Source organism: Perognathus longimembris, chromosome 8, assembly GCF_023159225.1.
Source record: "Perognathus longimembris pacificus isolate PPM17 chromosome 8, ASM2315922v1, whole genome shotgun sequence".
In the NCBI taxonomy this organism is placed as follows: Eukaryota; Metazoa; Chordata; class Mammalia; order Rodentia; family Heteromyidae; genus Perognathus; species Perognathus longimembris.
Genome location: NC_063168.1, coordinates 1,867,255 through 1,889,185, shown reverse-complemented (window position 1 = coordinate 1,889,185; position 21,931 = coordinate 1,867,255). Strand labels below are relative to the sequence as shown.

The window sequence follows — 21,931 nt, the reverse complement described above, 5'->3', positions numbered from 1 at the left end:
TCCCCCCTCCGTTCCGTCGATGGGACTCGGCAGCGGACTGGTGGAGCCAGGCGAGGCCAGACCTTCCTTTTGCGTCTGAGGCAGTCGAAGGCCTGAGGTTAGCAAGGCCTCGCCCGCGAGGCCAGGCTGGATCTAATCTGATTCTCTCTGCGTCCTGCATCCTTTGAGCACCCAGAGTTGGCGAGCAAAGGGCTGGGCAGGCAGAGGCTCTTGAATTCCAGCCCCAAACAGAACCCGTATAGCCTGTTATCAGCAGGTTGCAAGGCTAGGCTCTAAGGCGGGAGGTAGACTCCACAACTGCTATGGTTTGGCCGCGATCCGTAATGGCCGATGGGGGTGTGGGAGGGGAGGGGGGCTTTTCAATGGTGATTGGGGGCCAGCTCTGAAGGTTTATGCCTGTAACCCCAGCTACTCCAGAGGTTAAAATTAGAGGCTCAGTGTTCAGAGACAGCTTGGACAGACAAATCTGAAAGACTTACTTCCAATTAGATGGGGAAACGTTGTCACTGGAGCCATAGCACTAGCCATGACTGAAAGGTTAGAACTCAAAGTCCCAGGTTCAAGCCCAAGTATAGCATAAAGCCAAAAGACAATGAAAGAATGGGGGCTGGGAATGTGGCTTAGTGGCAAGGGTGCTTGCCTTGCATGAATGAAGCCCTGGGTTCGATTCCTCAGCACCACATATACAGAAAAGGCAGGAAGCGGCGCTGTGGCTCAAGTGGTAGAGTGCTAGCCTTGAGCGCAAAGAAGCTCAGGGGCAGTGCTCAGGCCCTGAGTTCAAGCCCCAGGACTGGCAGAAGGGAGGGAGGGAGGGAGGGAGGGAGAAGGAAAGGATTCTCACTCAAGTTCTTTTAGTGGAAGTTCATACAGGAAGCAAAGAGATCGGCTCCCATATTTCAGATTGTGACCAGAAGGCAAGAGTGGGAAGAAGGGCCCAGGAGAAGCCGCTCTGCCCCAGGAGAAGCCGCTCTGCCCCAGGCTGTGTGGAGGAGGCGGCCTGCAAGGGCCCCGCAGCCGGGCCGCAGGGCAGGAACTCAGGGCCCCGACTCCTCCGGAGTCACACCGAGACCGTCTCCCTGGGCAGGACATGCTGTACTTCCCGTGAGCACCGAGGACCAGGGGATGAGCGGGGAGAGAAGACGCGAGCTCCGCGCTCCCCTCGCGGCCCGTGCCCCCTCCTCGCGGAGGCCCCTGAACCGCGCGGCCTTGTCATCAAGTTCTGGTCAAGGAAATAAAAGGTTCGAGGTCTGAGAACATCTAAGAAGGCTGTTCAAAGCAAGTTACCTGAGCCGTGACAGGGTGCTAACCCCTTCCAGGACATGGTGGCTGGACTTCCAAGAGCCATTTTCCCCCCAAGAAACCATCACAGACTGTAAGAGTCACCGAGACGCTTCCCTGGCTAGCAAGCACTGCCTCCTTTACTTGGGCCCACGCGTCAACCAAAGACACATAGAAAGCTTGACCTCTGCTTCCATGGTATACTTCCCTGAGGCTTCCCCTCCCGTATCTTGGTTTCCGGAAAGGACAGGGCTAATTGATGACATCTTTAAGACAGAAACCTAAGTCCCCTCAAAGAAAGGCACAGTCCACCCTCACAGGACAGACCACGCCCACAGGGAGGACAATTGCCTACAACAAGGAGGCCAGCCAGGCGCCGGCAATCAGCTCCCCTCAAGTCACGACCGGGATCACGTAGGTGGGGCCCCTCACAGAACCAGAACTGAGAGAATCGTCAACAGGGACAAACCTTGCTTGAGACGCCATGATTATGCCTATCTCCCTCTCCTGTTCCCATTCTTCCTTGAACCCTCAACCCATTGAGCCTAGCATGGCAGCGAAGGCTTGTGATTCCAGCCTGTGGGAGGCCAAGGCAGACAGGAGGATGGAGAGTTCGAGGCCAGTCTAGACCACATAGCTACTTCTAGGACAACTTGAGCTACGTAGTAAGCATGAGGCTTTGAATCCTAACCGCAGTACCTCAAGAAAGGAAGGAAGGAAGGGAGGGAGGGAGGGAGGGAGGGAGGGAGGGAAGGAGGGAGGGAGGGAGGAAGGAAAGAAGGAAGGGAGGGAGGAAGGAAGGGAGGGAGGGAGGAAGGAAGGAAGGAAGGAAGGAAGGAAGGAAGGAAGGAAGGAAGGAGAGAAAAAATAAAAAAGAAAGAAAAGAAGAAAGCTCGAGGTCCTGTCTTCCAGGGAAGATAGGCTGGAAAGTTTATTCTGTCTCTTCCTGTTGTGCGCCCACATCACATAATGATAGGTCTTTTTTTCCTCTGACTTTCACCACTACTTGTCTTTATATTTTAAGTATTGGAGCAAGTGGCCAGACCTGACATGGAACCCTTGGACTTGGGCCTCGGGCTGAACTCCCGCTACGAATCGAGACAGCTACTGGCCAGAATAAAGTAAGGGAAGGAGAGTACCGGCGGCTCAAACCTGCCATCCTACAGAGACCGAGGTCTGAGGATCAGGGCTTGAAGCCAGCGAGGGAAAGAAAAGTCCGTGAGACTCTTATCTCCAGTTAAACACCGAACAGTGGCAAGTGGAAGTGTGGCTCAAGTGGTAGAGCACCAGCCTTGCGGAAGAAAGCAAAGCAAGGGCATAAGGCCCTGATTTTAAGCCCCAGTACCACACACACAAACACACACACACACACACACACACACACACACACAGAAAGAGAGAGAGAGAGAGAGAGAGAGAGAGAGTAGGGGAAGACTGTTAGGCCAGACTAGAGTGGGGAAGTGACCTCAGAGTTGGGGTACCGACAGTCTGGCCCCCTTTGTCACCTGACAACCCCACCTATGGAGTTTCTTAGAGTGCAGCACCCTCTCTGTGGTTCCGATGCCTCCCTCGGCTTCCCGCAAGATCTTCCCTGCTCTTCTCGCCTCCCGCCTGAGGCCTCACTTCTGTGAGCTCCCTTCCAGACTCCTAAACATCGCCCTCCAAGCTGAGTGTGAGGGACTTGCATGTTAACAAGGAGGGAAGGTGGTGTGCACGTGTGTGTGCGCGTGTGCACGTGCGTGCGCGCAGTGGGGGCTGCATAGAGCAGCTGCCCCCGGTTCGCTGCAGCTGGCCTCCCCTCAGGCAGGAGGACGTGGCCCCGGAGCCCCGCCCGCAGCTCTACGTCACCTCCTTGCGTGTGGGGACACCGAGATGGCGCCTTCCACTCACCTTGCCACTCTCGGGGACACCTGCCTGCGTTCTGCCCCCCCCCCCCGCACTGGCCATTGGAGTGGCCGCTCTCCTCAACACCCGGCCGAGGGGCCCCGGTCCCCCCTGGAGAGCAGCCTGCGTTCTGCCTCAGTTGGCCTGGCCGTAGCTGTTTCTTTTTTTTTTTGGCCAGTCCTGGGGCTTGGACTCAGGGCCTGAGCACTGTCCCTGGCTTCTTTTTGCTCAAGGCTAGCACTCTGCCACCTGAGCCACAGCGCCGCTTCTGGCCGTTTTCTGTATATGTGGTGCTGGGGAATTGAACCTAGGGCCTCATGTATCCGAGGCAGGCACTCTTGCCACTAGGCTATATCCCCAGCCCCGTAGCTGTTTCTTTACGGAGCCCAAGTTGCAGGGTAGGGCTGAGAGGCACCGGGCACTGGCTGTCGAGCCGCCGCCCGGTCTGCGCCCTCTCCGCCATCTAGCGTTATGAAGCCGTCTCTGCTGTCTCGCCACATTATCGACTTGTGGTCAGCGAACCCATGATGGCCTCTTTGCCTCCACACCCAGAAATCCAGGACCCAGTGGAGGAGCCTTTACGGGTTGTCAGCCTCCATGCTGGCCTCTGGGTTTGAGGCCACCATTACCGTGAGCTGGGGTCCACGCTCTTGGACTTCCAGACTATAAGTTAAGGAAATCTTTCCTTTGCAAATTACCCAGCCTCATGCCATTCGTGATAGCAACAGAAAAATCAACTCTCGCGGTATTAGAATAGAACCGTGGCTTATCACCAACACGGGCCCATTATCCTCCACGCCAGGCTCTCTGGGGGCCTCGGTGTCGCTGCCGGGCAGCAACAGGTCCCTCAACCTCCAGGCTCTGCAAACCAAACGCGTGTCCTCTTCTAGAAAGGGCCATGGAGGGTGGGTGGGGGGGGCGGATGTAAGGGTCAGAGGTGACCCAGACCCGATCACTGTGGAGAGAGGGCGGGGAGGGGCTGCGGGGGATGAGGCTCGGCACCTGCCGGTCCGCGGGCCCCAGGTGAGGCTCAGGCAGGAAGGCACTGTCCTCTCCCGAGGCGCAGGGGACAGCAAGTCCCAGGAAACGCTGCCCTTGGGTCCCGAGGGAAGGCACCTGCCCTGCAGAGACCGCGGGGCCGAGGCCTGGGCTCACGCGAAGCCGGCCCGCAGCAGTCTTTCCGGAGGATCCTGTTCCGCTCGAAGGCTGCTGCTCCTGAAGCTTACCCGCCTGGGGGCCAGGGCAGAGCCGTGGGCCTGGCCCCGCAGCCCCCCCCCCCCCCCCCCCCCCGCCGACCACGTGCGACCCGGCCGCCTCCCAGGCCCCAGCTCGGCCGTCCGCGGAGCCTCAAGCACCTTGCTAACTGTGAAGGAGCCTCAGCACCTTCTAATACCCTCGCTGCTCCCTCAGTGGCCTCTCCTCCGGCCTTACCCTAAATTTACTACTTTGTCAGACTCATGAACTGCTCCGGCACCGGCGGCTCGGAATGGCCTCCTCCTCTCCACCCACCTCAGGACACCCCTTCCCCTCAGCCCGCCTCTCGGCCGCACACAACGTTTTTGTTTGTTTGTTTTGTCTTGTATGTTATCTCTAACTCCTGGGCTCAAAATACCTTTCTGCCTCCACATTCCAAGTAGCTGGGACCGTAGGGTTATGCAACGGCTCCCATCTGATCTCATCCACCCTGGATTCGGACTCACTTTCAGGCATTCCAGCTAAAGAGATCCTAGACTGAAGACTCACCACTTTTCAATTGTAAGATATTGTAATGGTGCCCACAAACAATGGCCACTTCCCGTATAGTCTGCAGCAAATTACCTGTGACACCTCTTTATCATAGAATAGGCTTTGTGTTAGATGCTGTTGCCCAAAGCTAAGGTAAGCTTTACTTACAGCTCCATTCCTTTCTCTGCCTGAGCCCGGCCTGCCCTCCCCCACTCTCTGGGGTGGGGGGTGGGGTGGGGTGGGGTGGGGCGGAGCTGACCCGCCAGTGTGCTGGTAGACTGTCCCATCCCAACCCTGCTTGGGAAGGAAACCTGCGGTGTTGGCTCTGGGCCTGGCCACTGACTCAGGGAAAGCCCCCTCTTCCATGCCTCCACCTGTCAGAAGGAGACGGACCCCACGTCCCATCAGCCTCCCCGTGCCTCCAGGCGGAGGAAGAGGCTGGCATCGTTTTGGGTTTTCTTCTAGGAGAAATCATAACTTCAAAGCCCAATGTTTTTATTAGACACTTATGAAAACAATAGCAGCCAGTCAGTGATTGGCTTAATGATGATAATTGCAGAAAGAGAGTGGGAGGATGAAGGGTCAGCTTATTTCCAAGTCCTTAAAGATTTCAGTCCCCCCCCCCCCAATCTGGGGTCTCATTCCCGTAGCACCAGGGCGTCCAAGTCAGCAAGAAAAGCACCCTCAATGTCAGGCGGTTTACACTGGGCTGGGCCATTTGCAATTCAGTAGTGATCAAAGTTAAAAAGTAATTGCTAATGGAGCACTTGTTTATAACAGCTGTAGCTAGAGGAGAGGAGGCAGGATCAGAGGAGATAACAGCCTTTCTTCGGGCGCGTGTGTGTGTGTGTGTGTGCGCGCACGCGCGCGCGCGCATGGAGCTTGAACTCAGATCTGGGCACTGTCTGTTGGAAGGCTGCGGAGCAGGGGTGAGGCGGGCACAGCCCACAGTCAGGAGCAGAGTGAACCTGGCAGCCCTCCGTATACTGGGGTGGGTCTCCAGGAGGGGCGTGGCCCAGCCTGACCCACCGTCTGCCTCGGTACTGATCCCCATCTCTGAATCACCCTTTGATGAGGTCCTGTTTCTCATGGGTACCTCATTATTAAGACTCTGCCTCCCGTGACTGTGCAGTCTCTTCCCCAGCCCTGGGAAAACTGAGGAAGAGTAAAGTCTTCTAGCCCTGTCTCAAGCCTCTGGAACCTCGCTACTCCCCAGCCTCCCAGGGCAGCCGGGGGTGCTGTGCCTGGTCACTTAACCACACACACCAGTGCCGAACTACTGTCCTGGGGCTACGCTTTGGCGTCCAGGGGCCCCTATGAGGGCTGTCAGTGGGGTGCAGTTGTCATGGAAACCCACAAACTCCTTTAGACACCAGCAATACGTGTTCAATGCACAGAAATGGCGCTGCACGGTGGGGACGAGAGGACTGAAGATTACCCATGATTCCGCCTAAGGACGACCGCTGTTTCCCCCCCTCCATGCGTGGCTCTGTAGTCCTAGCACCTGCCCTCAGTAACACGCCACGAGGGGCTTTCGGGTCAAAAGCGACATTTCCACGCTGCTTCCTGTGTTGGGCGGCCCAGCCCGCCATCTGAGCTGTCCGTTCCGCCACGGGGGAGACTATCTGTGGCATCTTGAGTAAAGCTGCCAGGAACAGCCCGGCTCCAGCCAGCCAGCTGCGTAGCCAGAGCTCTGCGCGCGGGGCAGACAGGCATTTACAAACGAGAGACCTGTGGGGGACGCATCCCCCCGCCGCTCGGCCCGGCTCAGCCCGGCCCGGGGCTGCACCTGCCGCGGTGGGGCAGCGAGCCCGCGCTCCGGGTGGTTCTGGGGAGGGCGGGGAACCGGGCCCCGGGATCGGGTCCAGGGCCTTCTGAGCTGGCCGCGTCTCCCCACCTCGCAGGCCGGGACGGCGGGGCCGGGGCCTGGCATGCACCCCCCGCAATCGCTCAGGGGTACCGAGGCGCACCCCTCCTGTATTTGGGGGAGGCCAAAGGGCGCCCGGCTTCGCGCCCGCCCGCCCGCCCGTCAAGGGCATCTGGGCCCGGCCCTGCCCCCCTACCCCGGCCTCCGCCCCTGCCCTTCCTACGCCCCGGGCGGGTGCCCGGGTAGCCGGGGAGCCCAAACCAGTCGGGCCGGTTTGGAGAGGCTGGGGAGCGAGGGAGGAAGGCTGCCGAAGGATGCACGGCCGGCCGGCGCTCGCCCGCACCGTCCGCAGCCGCCGGAGCCCGACGCGCCCGCCCGCCCCCCGAGCCCACGATGCGCGCGCCGGGCGCCCTGGCGCCCCTGCTGGGGCTGGGGCTGGGGGCTGGGGCTGGGGCTGGCCCTGAGCGCGCCCCGCGCCGCCGCCCCCGGCTGCGGGCTCCTGGGGCCCGCCGAGCGCCTGGCCTTCCCCCGCGCCGCCCGGCCCCGCCGCCTCGCCCCGCTGGCGCGCGCGCCCGGCCCGCTGGACCCGCTCTACGGCTCGGCGCGCCGCTTCCTCGCGCTGGTGCAGCTCAACCCCTTCCCCGCCGGTGAGTGAGCCCGCCCGGCCCGCGCCCCGCGCCCCGGACGGCACACGCCGCGCCTGCGGGAGGCTCCAGAACCTCCGGCTGTGCCCTCGGGGGGAGCCCCCTGCTCCTCGGATTCCCGGGGCCCCGGCGGTCCCCCAGGAGGGGACGGGCTTCCACTCCCGGCCTGCTCCCCTGCAGTGGCCCTGAGGTCCGGTGCCCTGGCAGGGGGACGCACCAGCCCCCCTTGGCCTGGAACGGGGGCCGGGGCCGCGGCCGTCCCCACACCTTCAGCCTGGCTTCTTCCTTCTGGTAGACTTGGTCAAGGGCCTGCTCAACGAGCCGTCCTCGTGAACGTGGACGAGGTGAGGGGGGCCGGGGCTGGGGGGGGGGAGTTCGGGATGAGCCAGAGGACCCCTCCTGTTCAGTCCAGCCCCCCTTCGTAGGTGCTTGTCAGGTGTCGGGGGGAGGGGGGGCGAACCCTTCCCCTTCCCCCGTGGGCGCCGTCGTGGCGGAGTCGGGTTCAGTTAGCAGCGGGGTTGACAGCGAGCTCGAACCCCCCGGCCTTGGGTTTTCTCGAGCGTCGGCTGGTAATTCGCAGACACTGTGGGGTTCGGCCACGGGCTGGGCGGAGGACCCCCCTGCCCCCCCGCAGTGCGTCCCCCGTGCGGCCCGCCCCTCACGCCTCCCCGCCCGCGCAGGTGGTGCGGTACGAGGCGGGCTACGCGGTTGTGCGCGGCGATCGCCGCCCGAGCCCCTCTTCTTCCTGGCGGTGCCCGTCGCCGGGCTCTGCTTCTGCCTGTGTCGCTGCCGGCGGCGCTGCGGGGGCCGCGTGAAGACCGAGCACAAAGCCATGGCCTGCGAGCGCGCCGTGCTCCTGGCCTTCCTGCTGCTCACCACCCTCGTGCTGCTGTGAGAGCCCGCGGGCCGGCCGGGGGGGGAGGGGGCGAGCCCGCGGGCCAGCCGGGGGGGGAGGGGGCGAGCCCGCGGGCCGGCGGGGGGGGGGGGCCGAGCCCAGGCCGCCACGCCGGGGGCCCCCCGCCGCCAGCCCCTTCCTCCTCCCCCCCATCCCTGCAGGGGTTGGCGTGGCCTGTGCGTTCGCCACCAACCAGCGCACGCACGAGCACACGGGCCCCGGCGTGCAGGCTGTGCCCGACACCCTGCGCGGCCTCCGGCGGCTGGTGGCCGAGATCCCCGAGGTGAGCACGGACGGGGCACGGAAGGACGGCCCGCCCCAAGCAGCAGGCCCACGCCAGGCGGAGCAGAGGGGGTCACCCAGGGCCCAGCACCCCCCTCCCCCCCGGAGCAGACGGGGTGCTGCTTTCTCTGCATGTCTGGCCGCTGCCCCCTGCTGCAATGCTCTGAGCTGAGCCCCTGGGGGCCCTCGGGGAAGGAAGGGGCTGCCGGGGGGGGGGGGGGGGCGGGGGAGGTGGCTCACCACCCCGGTGTTTGCCTAGGACCTGCGGGCCGTGGCGGATCAGTTTTCCTTGCCCCAGAATCGAGTCCTGGAGGACCTGGATGGTAATGGCGGCAGGTGGCGGATCCCGGGGTTCCCTGCTCCGGGGACTCCAGCTCCCCAGCTGGGGCCTGGCCTGCTGGAGAGCCCGTGCGGGCGACGGGATGGCCGAGCCCGGGGGTGGCGGGGGAGGGGGTCCCGGGCCCCCGAGGGGCCGGTCTGGCAGGGTGCCCTGTGCCCTCCAGGTGTTGGGGAGCGCCTGGGGAACTACATTCACAGCCAGCTCAAGAGCAAGGTGTACCTGGTGCTGGCCTCCGTGCACAGCCTGGGCCAAGGTGAGCTGAATCGCACCCGGCTCGCGGGTGGGCCCGGCGGGGTGTGTCCTGGAGGCGCGCCCGCCCCCTCCCCCAGCCCTGGATTTTCAGCCCCACCCACGTCTTTCCTAGCCCACTATCCGGGACCCTGTCTGTGGGTCCCAGCCCACGGCCTGGCCTAATTTGCCCTAATTTGCCCCGGGCAGCTTCCACTGTGACTGTAGAGGTTAAAGACGACCCGTCCCTCTGTCCCGGGGGGAGGGGAAGGGGGGGAAGGAACGGTCGGCTTCTTAGGAGAATGCTTGGAAAGGTGGAGGCCGCTCAGGCCCCGCGCGGTGCGCGGGTCTCCTAGCCCTGCAGGCCTCCATGGAGCACCTCCGGGCCCTGGAACGCCACCTCTAAGGAGCTTGTGGAGGCGCAGCAGCAGCTGGAACCCGCGGTTCGAGAGCACTGGGAGCGCCTGCTCGCCTTGCTGCAGGACCCCCAGTGTCAGGGCGACTGCGAGGGGACCCTGAGCCAGGCCGGGCCCTGGAGCTCGTCGCCGACTTCACCCAGGTGCGGGCCGAGGACCAGGCCTCCCCGAGGCTCGCAAGGGCCAACCCAGTGGCCTGGGGGAGGGGGGTTCCTGAGGCTTCTCTCCCCATCTCCCCTTTCAAGCTGCCCCTCCCTTTCCCCAGGATTCAGCCACTGTCGTCCTGGCCACACGCTGAGGCCTGAGCATCACATGCATCCATTTATTGGCTTCTCATGGCCTCCCAGGGCAATAGGGGTCCCGGGGGCCCCCCGTTTTGCACCTGAGGACGCTGACGGTTCCAGGGTATCTACTCCTTTCCTTGAGCCTCCTCATAGCGTCCTCTCCATCCCTCGTTTCAGTTGCCCCCGTTGGACGATGCCCTGAATCGGCTGAAGGGCGTTCCGGAGGCCAACTTCTCCAGCATGGTGCAGGAGGTGAGAGCTGGTCTGGGCTTCCTGGCTGCACGCGCCCGGGGAAGCCACACGGGAAGGGCCTCGGTTTCCCCACTTGGGGAACAGGAGCTCGGCTGGACTTGAGACTGGAGGGCTCCTCGGCCACACGGAGCCCTGGACGATGGGCCCGTTGTGCCCGTCCTCGGCACGCAGGCAGAGGGGAGGTGCTCTGTGAGTCAGCGCCGTGACCCGGGCCGGCTTTGGGAACCAGTGAGTCAGCCCTGCCGGCTGGCCGCAGCAGGGGCTGCTGGGAAGAAGGAAACGGGAGCAGAGATGGAATGACCACCGCCTGCAGTCACGCGTGGGCAAGAAGACGGCATGCCGAGCCACTGGGGCCTAGCAAAGGGTGGAGAGAGGAAGAAGGGGGTCAGTCAGCAAGCCAGGTGCGGGTAGCTCCTCGGGAAGCTGACAATCGGGGTTCAGAGCCAGGAAATCAGCAAAAAGCCAGAAGTAGAGCTGTGGCTCAAGTGGTAGAGCAGCCCCAGCCTTGCGTGAAACGGGGAGAGGCCGATGCCCGGGCCCTGAGTTCAAGCCCAAGGATGGTACCTCCCCCTGAAAACATTGCCTGCACAGATCAGTGTTTGGGGAGTTGAGTCAGCCTGGGGCAAGGGAGAGGAACCCCCAGACCGAGAGAAGCCAGGGCGGTGTGCCCTGCGCGGGAAGCCCCGCGCGCCAGGCAGGCCCTCCTCCCGTGGAGACAGAGGAGGAGGGCTGCGGCTCAGCTCCGCGCCATTCACAGGAGAACAGCACCTTCAACAGCCTCCCCCTTCTGATCGGCCTGCAGACCGCCAGTTTTGGTCAAAGGTAAGGCCCCTGCCCAGGGCCAGCCGGCCGCCCGGCATTGCCGCCTCTCCTCCCCTCCCTCCCCCACCTTCCTAGACGCCTGCTGAGGGAAGCGGGGCGGGGGGGCTGCCCCCCTTAGCTGCCCTTCCGCTGAGGGCCCCGGAGGTTCAGCCCTGGCCCTGGGCACCCCCCACGGGGCCTGACCTCCCGTGGCTCTGGGCAGATCTGAAGAAGCAGTGTCCGGGCAGCCTGAAGGCGTGAGGATGTTGGCCTCGGGATTCCCGGACTTGAAGGAGGACGTCCCGCTGGAGCCGGACGCTGAGGGAGCTGGAGGAGGGCAGTCGCCCCTTCCTGAAGGCTGTGCAGCGATACGAGACGTACAGGTGCCAGGAGCCGGCCCCCGTTACCCCGAGTCTCCCCTTGCCACACTGCGTCTGCTTCCTCTCAGACCCCCTGGGCTGTGTGGCCCCTGGAGCCCACGGGAACCGTGAAGCACCGCACTGCTCAGCCCCAGCACTAGCCCCAGAGGCCCCCCAAGCTCGCTCCCCCCCCCCCCCCCCGTGCAGGCCCCTGCTCAGCGAGTCCGCGTCTTCCCCGGCAGGTGGATCGCGTGCTGCGTGCTGTGCTCCACCGTCCTGCTGGTGGTGGTCTGTAACCTGCTGGGCTTCGGCCTCGGCACGTGGGGGCTGTCAGCCAGAGAAGACCCCAGCCACGCGGAGGGCCAAGGGCGAGGCCGGGGCCCGCTGCCTCATGATGTAAGGAGGGCCGGGGGGAAGGGTGTGCAGCGCCTCGAATCCACCCTCTGTCCCACAGAGGGGGCTGTGCACACCGCCTCGCCAAGAAGCCCTACCCACCCGCGGTGTCCGTCCGTCTGCCCCCCTCCCTCTCTCTCAACGCTCTCCCTTTCCTCCCCAGAGGTGTGGCCTTCAGCTTCCTGTTTGCCGCCCCGCTCATCCTCTGGTTTTCGCCACCTTCTGGTGGGCGGCAACGTGCAGACTCTGGTGTGCCGGAGCTGGGAGCGCGGAGAGCTCTATGAGGTGCCCGGGGGGATCAGCGTTCTGGAACTCGGGGCGCTTCCCGCGGGGGGGCTGAGGCGCTGGCCGGGCGGCGAGAGACCCCAGAAGAGTCCTAGGAGGATGCCGCCCGTGCTCGTTTGAGCTGGTGGCTAGGCATGGGTAGAGGTCACAGGGGCTTTCCCACCTGGTGTCTCCTGCCCGTGGTGGCACCGGGGCCCGGGGGGCAGGGAGGGGGGGGCCAGGGAGGCCTGGTCTCCTCCCTGCTTCATGCTCCCCTTCTCCTCGTCACCCGAAGTTTGCAGACACCCCAGGGAATTTGCCCCCGTCCATGAACCTGTCCCATCTTCTCGGCCTCAAGAACAACATCAGCGTGGTCGTGGCCTATCAGTGAGCGCACAGCCTGGGCTGGGGGGCCGGGTGGAGGGGGGGGGCGTCCGGGGAGGGGCGGCACGGCCCGTCTCCCACCCCCCACTTGCCCCTCTTCCTGAACGCCCACCTTTCCCAGGCAGTGCAGGGAAGGGGCGGCACTCTGGAAGGTCCTACAGCTCAATGACTCTTACGACCTGGAGAAGCACCTGGATATCAGCCAGGTGAGAGAATGTTCCGGAAGGTTGGAAGGGCCCTTTCTTCCCATCTGCCTCCTCTGATCTTGCCTCCGTGGAAGCAAGTCTCCCTGAACCTGAGAAATCTAAGCTCCGGGAAATCTGCCTCAGGCTGAGGCTCGAGCCGTAAGCTTGGGGCCTGGCTCAGATGTTGCGGGTGGCTGGGTGCACACCCCAGGCCATGGCCAGGGGAAAGCTGAATCCCGCAGCGGAGGCCGTAGGAGGAGGGTGAGGGTGTGTGACAGTGCTTGTCCCGACTGGGGACAGGCGTCGGGCGGTCTGGGCGGCGCCAGCGCCAGTGAGGTAGAAGCAGCCAGGTGGAGGCTGGCAGAGGGCGAGGTCCCGGGAGCCCGTCCGGGGATCGGGGTTAGGAGCCATGCAGGGGCAGGGGGCCCTGAACAATCAAGAAGAGCCTCGAGGGGCTGATGGCACTGTTCCCGGGGGGAACATCACCTCTGGGGTTCTAGCTCCGCCACCTGCCCCTCCCCCCAGTATGCCAGTAAAATGCAGCGAGAGCTGAAGGGCTTCAACGTGGAGATGAAGGATCTGGACCTGCTGAGCCCCGAGGCCCGCCAGGACCTGGAGACGCTGCAGAGCAGCGGGATCGAGAAGATCGACTACCAGGGCTTCCTTGCCGAGGTCAGCATGGCAGCTCCGTGCTCCCGACTGCCTCCCTCCCCCCCCCCCCCCCCACACCACCACACCAGGTCTCCTCCAACAGCTCGGGGCGCTGTTCGTGGTGCTGAACCCCCAGCCGCCACGCGCGCCGGTGGGGATCGGCCTCCCCCGGGCGCCACGCGGGGTGCACGTCAGGGATTTCTGCCGCCGCCTCCTCGTCTGTCCCGTTGGGCAGGGCCTGGAATGTGTGACAGTTCCAGGTCAAGCCCGTGATGAGCAAAGGGTCTCCGTGGGCAGGTGGAGCGGGGTGCATCTGGCTGGGGAGGAGGGGGGCGGCAGAGTTTACCCCGCCTTCCCTCAGGCCCAGAAGCCCGTGGTGAACACTAGCGTGCAGCAGCTGGCCCAGGACTTGGAAAGACTGTCCCAAGCCCAGGTGAGCAGGGCACAGAGACCCCACCCGACAGGCGGCCGCCAGGAGTCTCTGGACAGGAAGGGGAGGGAAGCCTGGGGGGTGGGGGAGGAGGGTGAGAGCAGAGATAAGACGGAGGGGGCCACCCATGCCTTGGGCTCTCCACCCTGCTATGACGCGGGCGGATGTTTCCGCGTCTGGACTCGCGCGCTGCGGCCCGTTGGTCGCGTGGCCTTCTGAAGTCTCTTAGTGGCTCTCCACCTTCTTTTTCCCCCCCTCTCTAAAGAGGATTGCCCCCGTCTCGGAAGAGCTGCAGTCGTTGCTCCAGGGCTTGGCAGGGAGTCAGTATGGCGGCTTCCCTTCGGGGGGTCAGGGGGCATTTCGTATTCGCGAATATTTAGAGGTTCAAACGCTCTCGTTGAGACCTGGGCAGGCCAAGGAGCGTGCTCCGGTGTCGGTGGGCACCGCTGGGTTGAGGGGTATCACCCAGCAAGGCAGGGGGGAAGGTGGAACTTGGGCTAAGGTCCCGGGACCCAGGGGAGACTCGGGCGCTTGAGGAAGCCTTGATTTCCTGCCTGCTCGCAGGGCGACTCTGTGCTGGGGCAGAAGCTTCAGGAGGAGGCCATAGGGCTCAGGAACCTCTACCACGAGAAGGTTGTCCCCCAGCAGAACCTGATGGTAAGTCTGGGCGCCCGAGAAGCCCGGGGAGAGGGGCCCCCGGGCCACGAACTCCACTTCCCCCCGCGACAGCCCCGCTCCTAACGAGCCCTCCCCGCCCCCCCCCCCCAGGACAAGCTCTTCCTCAGCGCCACGGCCCTGGCGTCTGCCGTCCCAAACCTCCAGGTGGCCACGGGGTGGGGGCAGCGGGGAGGAGGGACGTGGGAACGCCTGCTCCGGGGTGGCGGGAGGAGATGGGACCAGGAGGGTGGGTGGTGCGTCCCCGGGGGCCCTCGGGCCGCCCCCTCCCCTGGGAAGGGTCCCTTGGGTGGCTGGAGGGATGGATGGGCACCGGTTCTCCCCTCCAGCTGGAGACCTCGGCCGTCCTCGGCAACATCACCTTCCTCGTGGGAGAGCTGCCCGTCGTCATCCGCCACATCGTGGAGAACGTGAGTGCGGCCGGGAGCTGCCCCGGCACGCAGCGCAGGGCCGCCGCTCCTCCTCCTCCTCCGGAGGGGCACGGACGCCCGCCAGCCCGCCCCTTCTCTCTCCCACAGGCCAGCAGATGCTTCATGACCCGGGAGCTGGGCTACTTCTCCCAGTATGTGGCCTGGGTGAGGGCAGAGGTGAGTAGAGGTGGAGCCCCCCCCCTTTCCCCCCCAGTGAACCTGCTGGCCTGCCCTTCCCGTCCATGCCCGCTGGTGCCCTTTGCAGATCCCCCAGGCCTTCAGAATTAAACCCAGTGCTTGGTTCTTCCAACCCAGCTGGCGGGCTGGACGCTGCGTAGCCCGCCTCTGCCCCTGCCCCTCTGGGAGGCCTGTGTGAACTTGGGGTGGTCCTGACTCCTGCCTTGCCCCCACGTCCTTCCCCGGGCTGGCTCCCGGTGGCCGGCTTTCCCAGCCCGCCCTGCGCTGCGCTGCTGTCTCGGCGTCCACAGCAGCCCGCAGGGAGGCTGACTTCCCTCGGGGTGTCTGTGCACCCGTGACGTGTGTGTTGTGCGCGTGTGCAGGTACTTGCACAGCAGAGATCGGGGGTGTGTGCGTGCATGCGTGCGTGCGTGCGTGTGTGTGTGTGCGTGTGTGCGCGCACGCATGCTCAGTGTCCGCCCGGCCCACGGCAGGGCCGTGACGCAGGTGAAGAGACACAAAGGGCCGCCGCTGAGCACGAAGCCTGGGGCGCGTCCCTGTGTCCCGGGCCCCCGCTCCGCGTGTCTGTGCGTGGGTGCGCCCGCCGCCGCGCCCCCCGCTTCCCGTGCCCCTGCCGAGCTCCCCTCGGAGGAGGGGGTGCGCAGCTGCGTGGCGGGCGCGTCCTGACTCGACCGCACGGCCGCCCCAGGTGACCCAGCGCATCGCCACCTGCCAGCCCCTGTCTGGGGCCCTGGACAACGGACGCGTGGTCCTGTGTGACATGATAGCCGACCCCTGGGTGAGTGTCCTCCGCCGGCGGGCGCGTGGGGCGGGGGGGCCCGGGGCCCGCCCGCCGCCCCCGCTCAGGAGAGCCGCCCCCTCTCCGCCCTCCAGAACGCCTGCTGGTTCTGCCTGGGCTGGTGCGCCTTCTTCCTCATCCCCAGCATCATCTTTGCCGTCAAGACCTCCAAGTACTTCCGTCCCATCCGGAAGCGCCTCAGGTGAGGGGCCGGGGGCCGGGGAGGCCCTGGGGGAGCCCCCCCTCCCCCCGAGGCCCGGGCAGAGCCGCCTGTGCTCTAGCCTGGGAGTCACGGGGCCACCGCACGTTCTGTGCCTCCGCAGCTCCACCAGCTCCGAGGAGACTCAGCTCTTCCACATCCCCCGAGTCACCTCCCTGAAGCTGTAGGGCTCCGTGGTGAGCTTCCTCAGTGCCTCAGTGCGGGGGGGGGGGGTGGAGGAGCTGGGATCTGGGGGTCCGGGGCGGGAAGGTTGGGGAGCTTGGTGCGGTCTGAGGTCCGAGTGCTGGCGGGGTTGCCCCGGGGGCCTGAGCCTGGCTCCTGCAGCCCCCGGCACAGAGCAAAGCAATGCCCCGGGCAGCCCGTCCTCCCCCCTGGACGCAGCCCAGACCCCAGGACACCTGTGTCTCCGGCCCGACTCGTCTCTGGACTCCTGCTTACCGTCCCCATCTTGCCCGCTCCCTTTCCACCTCCCGCTACTCGGAATCTCCTTTCATTCACCTCCACGAGGACGCGTCGCTTCTGCTGGGCCGCAGAGCCAGCAGGTTCTTCCACGCGTCTAGCCCTTGCCTGCTTGCTGTAGTGCATCAGCACCAGCGGGGATCTGTCTCCCACCTCCTGGAAGCCCTTCTCCTCGTTCCTCGGATAGGCCCTGCACAGCCCTGGCTGCTCCCAGCCTCCCCCTGCTCCTGTCCCAGCCCCTGCTCCTTGGTCTTCCTCGGCTTCCTCGCCTGCTCCAACCTCTCTCCTCTCTCTCCCCAGCTGTCAGCTTCTCTCCTTCAGGCAGCCGTGGTCCCTCGGTCCCTTCTTTACTTTGCTGGGCCAAGGGCCCCCTCCTGCCCAACCATCCTCAGGCTAAGCCCCCAAAGTGGGGAGGCTGCCACGGCCCAGCTCTGGGCTGGCTTGGACTCTGCCTCGTGTCCCCCTGCACACACACACACGCACACGCACGCACACGCAAACACGCACACACGCACACGCACACACACGCACACACACAGTCCCACCCCAGTCCTCCACTGGCACAGGGCTTCTGGCCCTCTGCAGGTTCCAGCCTGGGGATGTTCTTCGCCCCTAGTAGAGTAGGAGGTTTGCGTGACAGTTGTGCCTTCATCCCAGGCTAGGAGCAGGAGTGCCAGGCCCAGCTGCCCTCTGAGCACTGGCTTCCGAGGTGGGAGATCATACTTGGGGCTCTCCTTGTCCCCCCTGAAGGGGTGCTGTCCCCGTGAGCCTCTTCAGGAGGGGTCTGGTGGCCAGAACGGCCTTTTCTCTTCTGTACATGTACCCGGGGTCCCTCCTCCGTGCCAGACGCCGAGGTCCAGAAAGGGTGAAGAGGAGGAAGAGGAATGGATCCATCTCAGCTCCATTAAAATGTTCTCACGCCTCTGAGCCTCGGTCTTGGTCCTTGAAGCCCGTTCTTCGCAGTAGGGCTTCCGTACGCGGCTGGTGTTGAATGAGTGTTTGTGGAGGGGAGCCATCTAGGGCTGATCTAGTGCCGAGGGGCTCTCTGGCAGTTGGAGTGGGGGCTGTCTAGGAGACCCCGGTAGGGCCCCGCAGACCTGGGGTCGGTGCCTCTTCTGGTGCTAGGTTCGTCACCTTGAGCATACTGTGCATCTCCATTTTATAAGACGGAAAGTAAGCTTGTGTGTGTAGCTGTGAAAATTACTTATAATAGTGAATAGGAAGCCCTCGGGGGCCTAGCATGGGCACGTCGTTGGGGGGTGGGAATTGCTGTTTGTGCTGTGACTTGGGGCCTCCGGCTTAGGAAGGTACAAGGGAAAGGAGCAAGCAGGTCCTTCCCAAAGGCCAAAGCCCTCTGGCATGGTGGTCTGCTGGGTTTCAGGATGCCTCTCTCGAATGCATCTTACGAAGAGGCGACCCGTATTCTGCGGGAATGCAGCACGGTGTGTGCGTGAGGGTCGGGCCCTGGGCAAGCGCGCCCTCGGCCGGCGCCCTTGGAGACCGGGCGCCATGACTGCTTCTGGCCTCTCCCCGGCAGGCTGCTCAGGTTGCTGCTCCTCGGATTTGGGTTTGTTTCTGCTTCCTGGGCTGCTCCGTGTTGTTGTTGGTTTGGTTTGGTTTTGGCACTTGTTACCCCGCTGTGGGCAGGTGCAGAGGAAGCGGCACCCTGCGTTTTTACGCTGCAGTGAAGGAGATTTAACCGAGTGAAGGAGAAACCACTGGGGGGGAAAAAGCGTTTCCACTTCTCTGCCAGAATCGCTTGTCCTCGTATCTGTGTGAGCATATTGAGCGTAATTATTGTTAAACTTCACCTCCTTCCGTGGCGGGAGCCCCAGTGGCCTGCTCCTAATGGCTACCTGTGATCCTCAGTGATCTTCTCGCATACGGGGTGGCTTCTGATTGAGCTTTGGTGCTCATTGGACGCAAAAGCCTGCAGGAATCATCTGAAGCCTGGGATGAAACTTTGTTCCTGTGCGGAGGTCATCTTTACATCGAGTCGCTGGGTCTGGATGGCTTTAACATGTCTAACCAGAGAAATGGTTTACATCACGTGAAGGCTTGGCCTACTGCAGTTCGTTCAGACTCCTAGGGTGAAGCCCAGCCCAGGAAAGGTTTGCCCTTCTCGTGATGGGCCTGTCTTTTAGCCCTAGGACTTGTGTGAGAGCTCTCTGCTTGGCATCTGTGCAGTGTCTCCTGGAATCCGCAGCCCCGCCATACTGGGCCAGAGCCCCAGATGCCAGCCACGTGTTCCGGGGTTTCTCCCTTTTCCTCTCCTCTTGGCTCTGTGCTGTGTGACTGCGCATTTTCCCCACGATACCCTCAATCGGACTTAAGTAAATACACACAAGAAATGCGCACATATATATCTTGAAAAGGCACATGCACACCGAGGGGCAGGTTTTTAAAGTCGCAGCTGGGAATTTGCTCTCGATTAGCTCGTCAACTCTTACCAGAAGTAGGAGTCCTGCGAAGACGGCACGCGGTGACTACGATGGGCAGAATGCTGTGGAATGATCGCGCCACCCACATTCTCTGTCTCTGCCATACTTTTTCTAACAAACTTTCCTATCGCCTTTACTTTAAAGCAGGGGGGGGGGGGTGGGGAGGAAGGAGAAGTTGTGGTCCTAAAGACTTGAAAAATGGTGGGCTATAATGCCACCGTGCTAATGCTGCTTCAGACCCGCCACAGAGCCCTTACGGCCGAGTCCCACCTGTGGTCATGGTCGTCTGTGACGGGGCTGAGTGGTCATCTGTGATTGGCCCATGATGCTTTGGGGCTGGGTCTCCGTGGAGGCTTCCTCCTGGGGGTGTGGCCCGTCTCCAGTCCCCCTGGGCGCGGAGGAGGGAGGCTGCCCCCAGAGAGGGTTGGACTCAGGTGCGGTGACAGATTGGGAGCCCTGGGAGGCCCTTCGGCAGATTTTTGCCCGAGAAAACACCACTGGGCCTGGGCATCTGTGGTCCCCGGTGCCCCGAGCCGCTCGGCTGACTCCAAGTGTGCGCGAGGAGGGCCGTACGTCCGGGCCTGGGGCGATGCTGAGCGAACACGCGTGCACTGAGCTCCGGGCATAAAGAAGGAAGTGCGCTCGGCACTTGACACGAACTGCAGCTCACGTCTACCATCCCAACTACTTAGGGGTCGAGAGAATCAAGGCCCGAGACCGAGCCGACTACACGTTAGCGAGGCTCCCATCTCAACCATCAGAGCGAGGTGTGCGGGCTCACTCTTGGAATGCCAGCTGCCCGGGGAGGTGCTCCCTGCACCGGAAGCCAGAAGGACAGCGGCGTCGAGCCCTGCCTTTCCGGACGGGCAGCAGCTTAACACCTCCTGCCAAATCTACTGGGGGTGGGGGGGAGTGCTGGCCGCCTGGGGGCAGAGACCAGGAGGGGCTGCTGGCCCCGGCCCGCCAGGCCGCCTGGGAGAGCCGGTGTGTGTTCCGTCCCTGCTCCTGGAGCGAGAACCAGCCTGGGAGGGGGGCTGCGGCCGGGGGCGTGGTGGGAAGCGGCGAGGGACCGGGGCTGTTCCCCGGCTCAGAAGCGTCCTGACCCACCGGGCCAGAGCCTGCGCGAGGCAGGGCGAGGCGGCCTGGGGGGAGGGGGGGGGGCTCACCAGCCCCGGGGTGCGGCCCTGCCTCCCGCCGCCCCTCTGAGGCCGGCAGCCCCCCTCCCCCCCACCCCCCACCCCCACGATGGCTGATCTGAGACCACAGGCGGTTTTCTGAGCTCCTGAAAGGCGCAGGCTCTGCGTGCTCAGCGGGACCTGGGAGCACAGGGGCCTTGCTCACAGGTCGTGGTGGGGAAGGGGGGGGGTCTCGGGGAGCATGTCCCCTCTGCCTCGTCATGGTGGGGAAGGGGGGGGGGTCTCGGGAGCATGTCCCCTCTGCCTCGTCATGGTGGGGAAGGGGGGGGTCTCGGGAGCATGTCCCCTCTGCCTCGTCATGGTGGGGAAGGGGGGGGTCTCGGGAGCATGTCCCCTCTGCCTCGTCATGGTGGGGAAGGGGGGGGTCTCGGGAGCATGTCCCCTCTGCCTCGTCGCGGTGGGGAAGGGGGGGTCTCGGGAGCATGTCCCCTCTGCCTCGTCATGGTGGGGAAGGGGGGGGTCTCGGGAGCATGTCCCCTCTGCCTCGTCTCTCAGCCCTCAGTCGAGCCCAAGGACGGGGACTGGGGGGCCGGGAGCTCCGCAGAGCCGGGGCGGGGGGAGGGAGGGGGAGGAACTTGAACTCGGGTCTGCAGTGGAGAGGGTCGTGAGCAGAAGTCAAAGGCCAGAGAGATCCAGAGGCCTCAGGATCTGCGGGTGGCGGCGGGGTGAACCCCCTGCCTCCCAGCTCCGCGGGCCTCTTGGAGCCCCTGGCCCGGCGGCCGTCCCTTGTGCCGACAGCTGGAGCTCACTGGCAGGCTGGGCCGTGGGGGTGGGGGGCGCACAGGCGCGCTCGGTGCGGCGGGGAGGGAGGGGGTGGCGCGGGGCTCCGTTTCCATGGGAACCACCGGCACAGGCTGGCTCCTCGGGGCACCGAAAAGGGAAACTTGGCTCCTAGGTGACTTCCCTGAGGACTAAGAAAATCCCCAGGGGCGGGAAGGGCCCTCGCCCCCCCCCCCGCCGCCCTGCCCCACCCCCAGACCCCTCAGCCACCGGAGTGGGGTCCCCGCCCAGGGCCGGGGGGGCACGACACTTAGGAAGAAGTGTGAAGAGCCCACGCTCTGGGGAAGACCCCCCCCCCCGCCCTGCCCCGCCATGCCTGCGAGAGGCCTGGGGGGACCCGGGAGTCACCCCAGCCGTGTAGCCCAGGGTCCCCAGCCAGGGCACCCCGATGCCGGGGGCCAGCGCGCCGAGCTCTCAGCGGGCGGGGATTTGAGGATGGCACCGCCCTGCGTGGAGAAGACGGGGCGGCGGGGATGTGCCCCCATCTCTCCCTCCCGGTGACGCGCGCGTGTGTGTGTGCGTGTGTGTGTGCGTGTGTGTGTGTGCGTGTGTGTGTGTGTGTGTGCGTGTGTGTGCCTGTATGTTACCGCAGGGGAGGCACAGAGAGACGCGGGCAGGGGAGGAGCCCGGAGCCCGGGTCCCGGGGCGGCGGACGGACCGGCTCCCTCGCCAGGACTCGGAACTCTGGAGAACGCCCGGGAGGGAGGGGAGCGGGAGGCTGCCAGGCAGGCCGGCACGTGCAGATACGTGTGCCCCCGCGAGCGAGCGAGCCAGCGAGCGGGAGTGAGAGAGGGAGGGGGCGGAGCCAGGAGCGGGGGGGGGGGGGGGGGCGCGGCCGCGAGCGGGAGGGGCGGGCAGGGGGCGGAGGAGCCGCGGTGACCGCGCGTCGGAGTCCCGGCAAACATGAGGCAGCTGGCAGCCGGGCGGGGCGGTCTGGCTGACTCGCGCTGCCGGCCGGGGAGGTCGGTGCCGTGCTCCTGGGGTGACCGGGATGCATCGGGCCAAGGTACGGCTCGGGGCGCTGGGGCGGGGGTCGGGGGGGGCCGGGGGGGCCGGGGGGGGGCGCTGGGTATTGCTCTGGACCCTCCTCCTTGGGGTTGTGGGACTCTCCCCTTTGACCTCACCCTCTACTGTCCCTTACCAAGGGCGGCCTTGGGGACAGTGAATGTTGGGGTACCCTAGCTGGGGAAGGTGGGCTCCTTCCTGGGACCC

General features: G+C 64.7%; 2 protein-coding genes across 2 annotated transcripts; both read left to right on the top strand.

The window, feature by feature from the left end:
* Positions 1-3,150: 3,150 nt before the first annotated feature.
* LOC125356798 lies at positions 3,151-9,857 on the top strand. Its single transcript, XM_048353505.1, is given in 10 exon segments — positions 3,151-3,312; positions 3,630-3,773; positions 7,220-7,401; positions 7,694-7,742; positions 8,079-8,132; positions 8,135-8,289; positions 8,426-8,576; positions 8,835-9,168; positions 9,626-9,702; positions 9,825-9,857. Coding segments are annotated over 10 exon segments (1,341 nt in total).
* On the top strand, positions 8,836-17,229 carry Prom2 (prominin 2). The gene is given in 23 exon segments (XM_048352345.1): positions 8,836-8,898; positions 9,079-9,168; positions 9,500-9,702; positions 10,021-10,095; positions 10,853-10,917; positions 11,120-11,189; positions 11,191-11,279; positions 11,498-11,615; positions 11,617-11,651; positions 11,812-11,856; positions 11,858-11,933; positions 12,208-12,299; positions 12,418-12,502; positions 13,007-13,153; positions 13,494-13,565; positions 14,127-14,219; positions 14,331-14,384; positions 14,567-14,647; positions 14,756-14,824; positions 15,534-15,623; positions 15,719-15,825; positions 15,947-16,019; positions 17,149-17,229. Coding segments are annotated over 19 exon segments (1,464 nt in total). The 5' UTR covers positions 8,836-8,898; positions 9,079-9,168; positions 9,500-9,702; positions 10,021-10,083; the 3' UTR covers positions 16,011-16,019; positions 17,149-17,229.
* Positions 17,230-21,931: the final 4,702 nt, after the last annotated feature.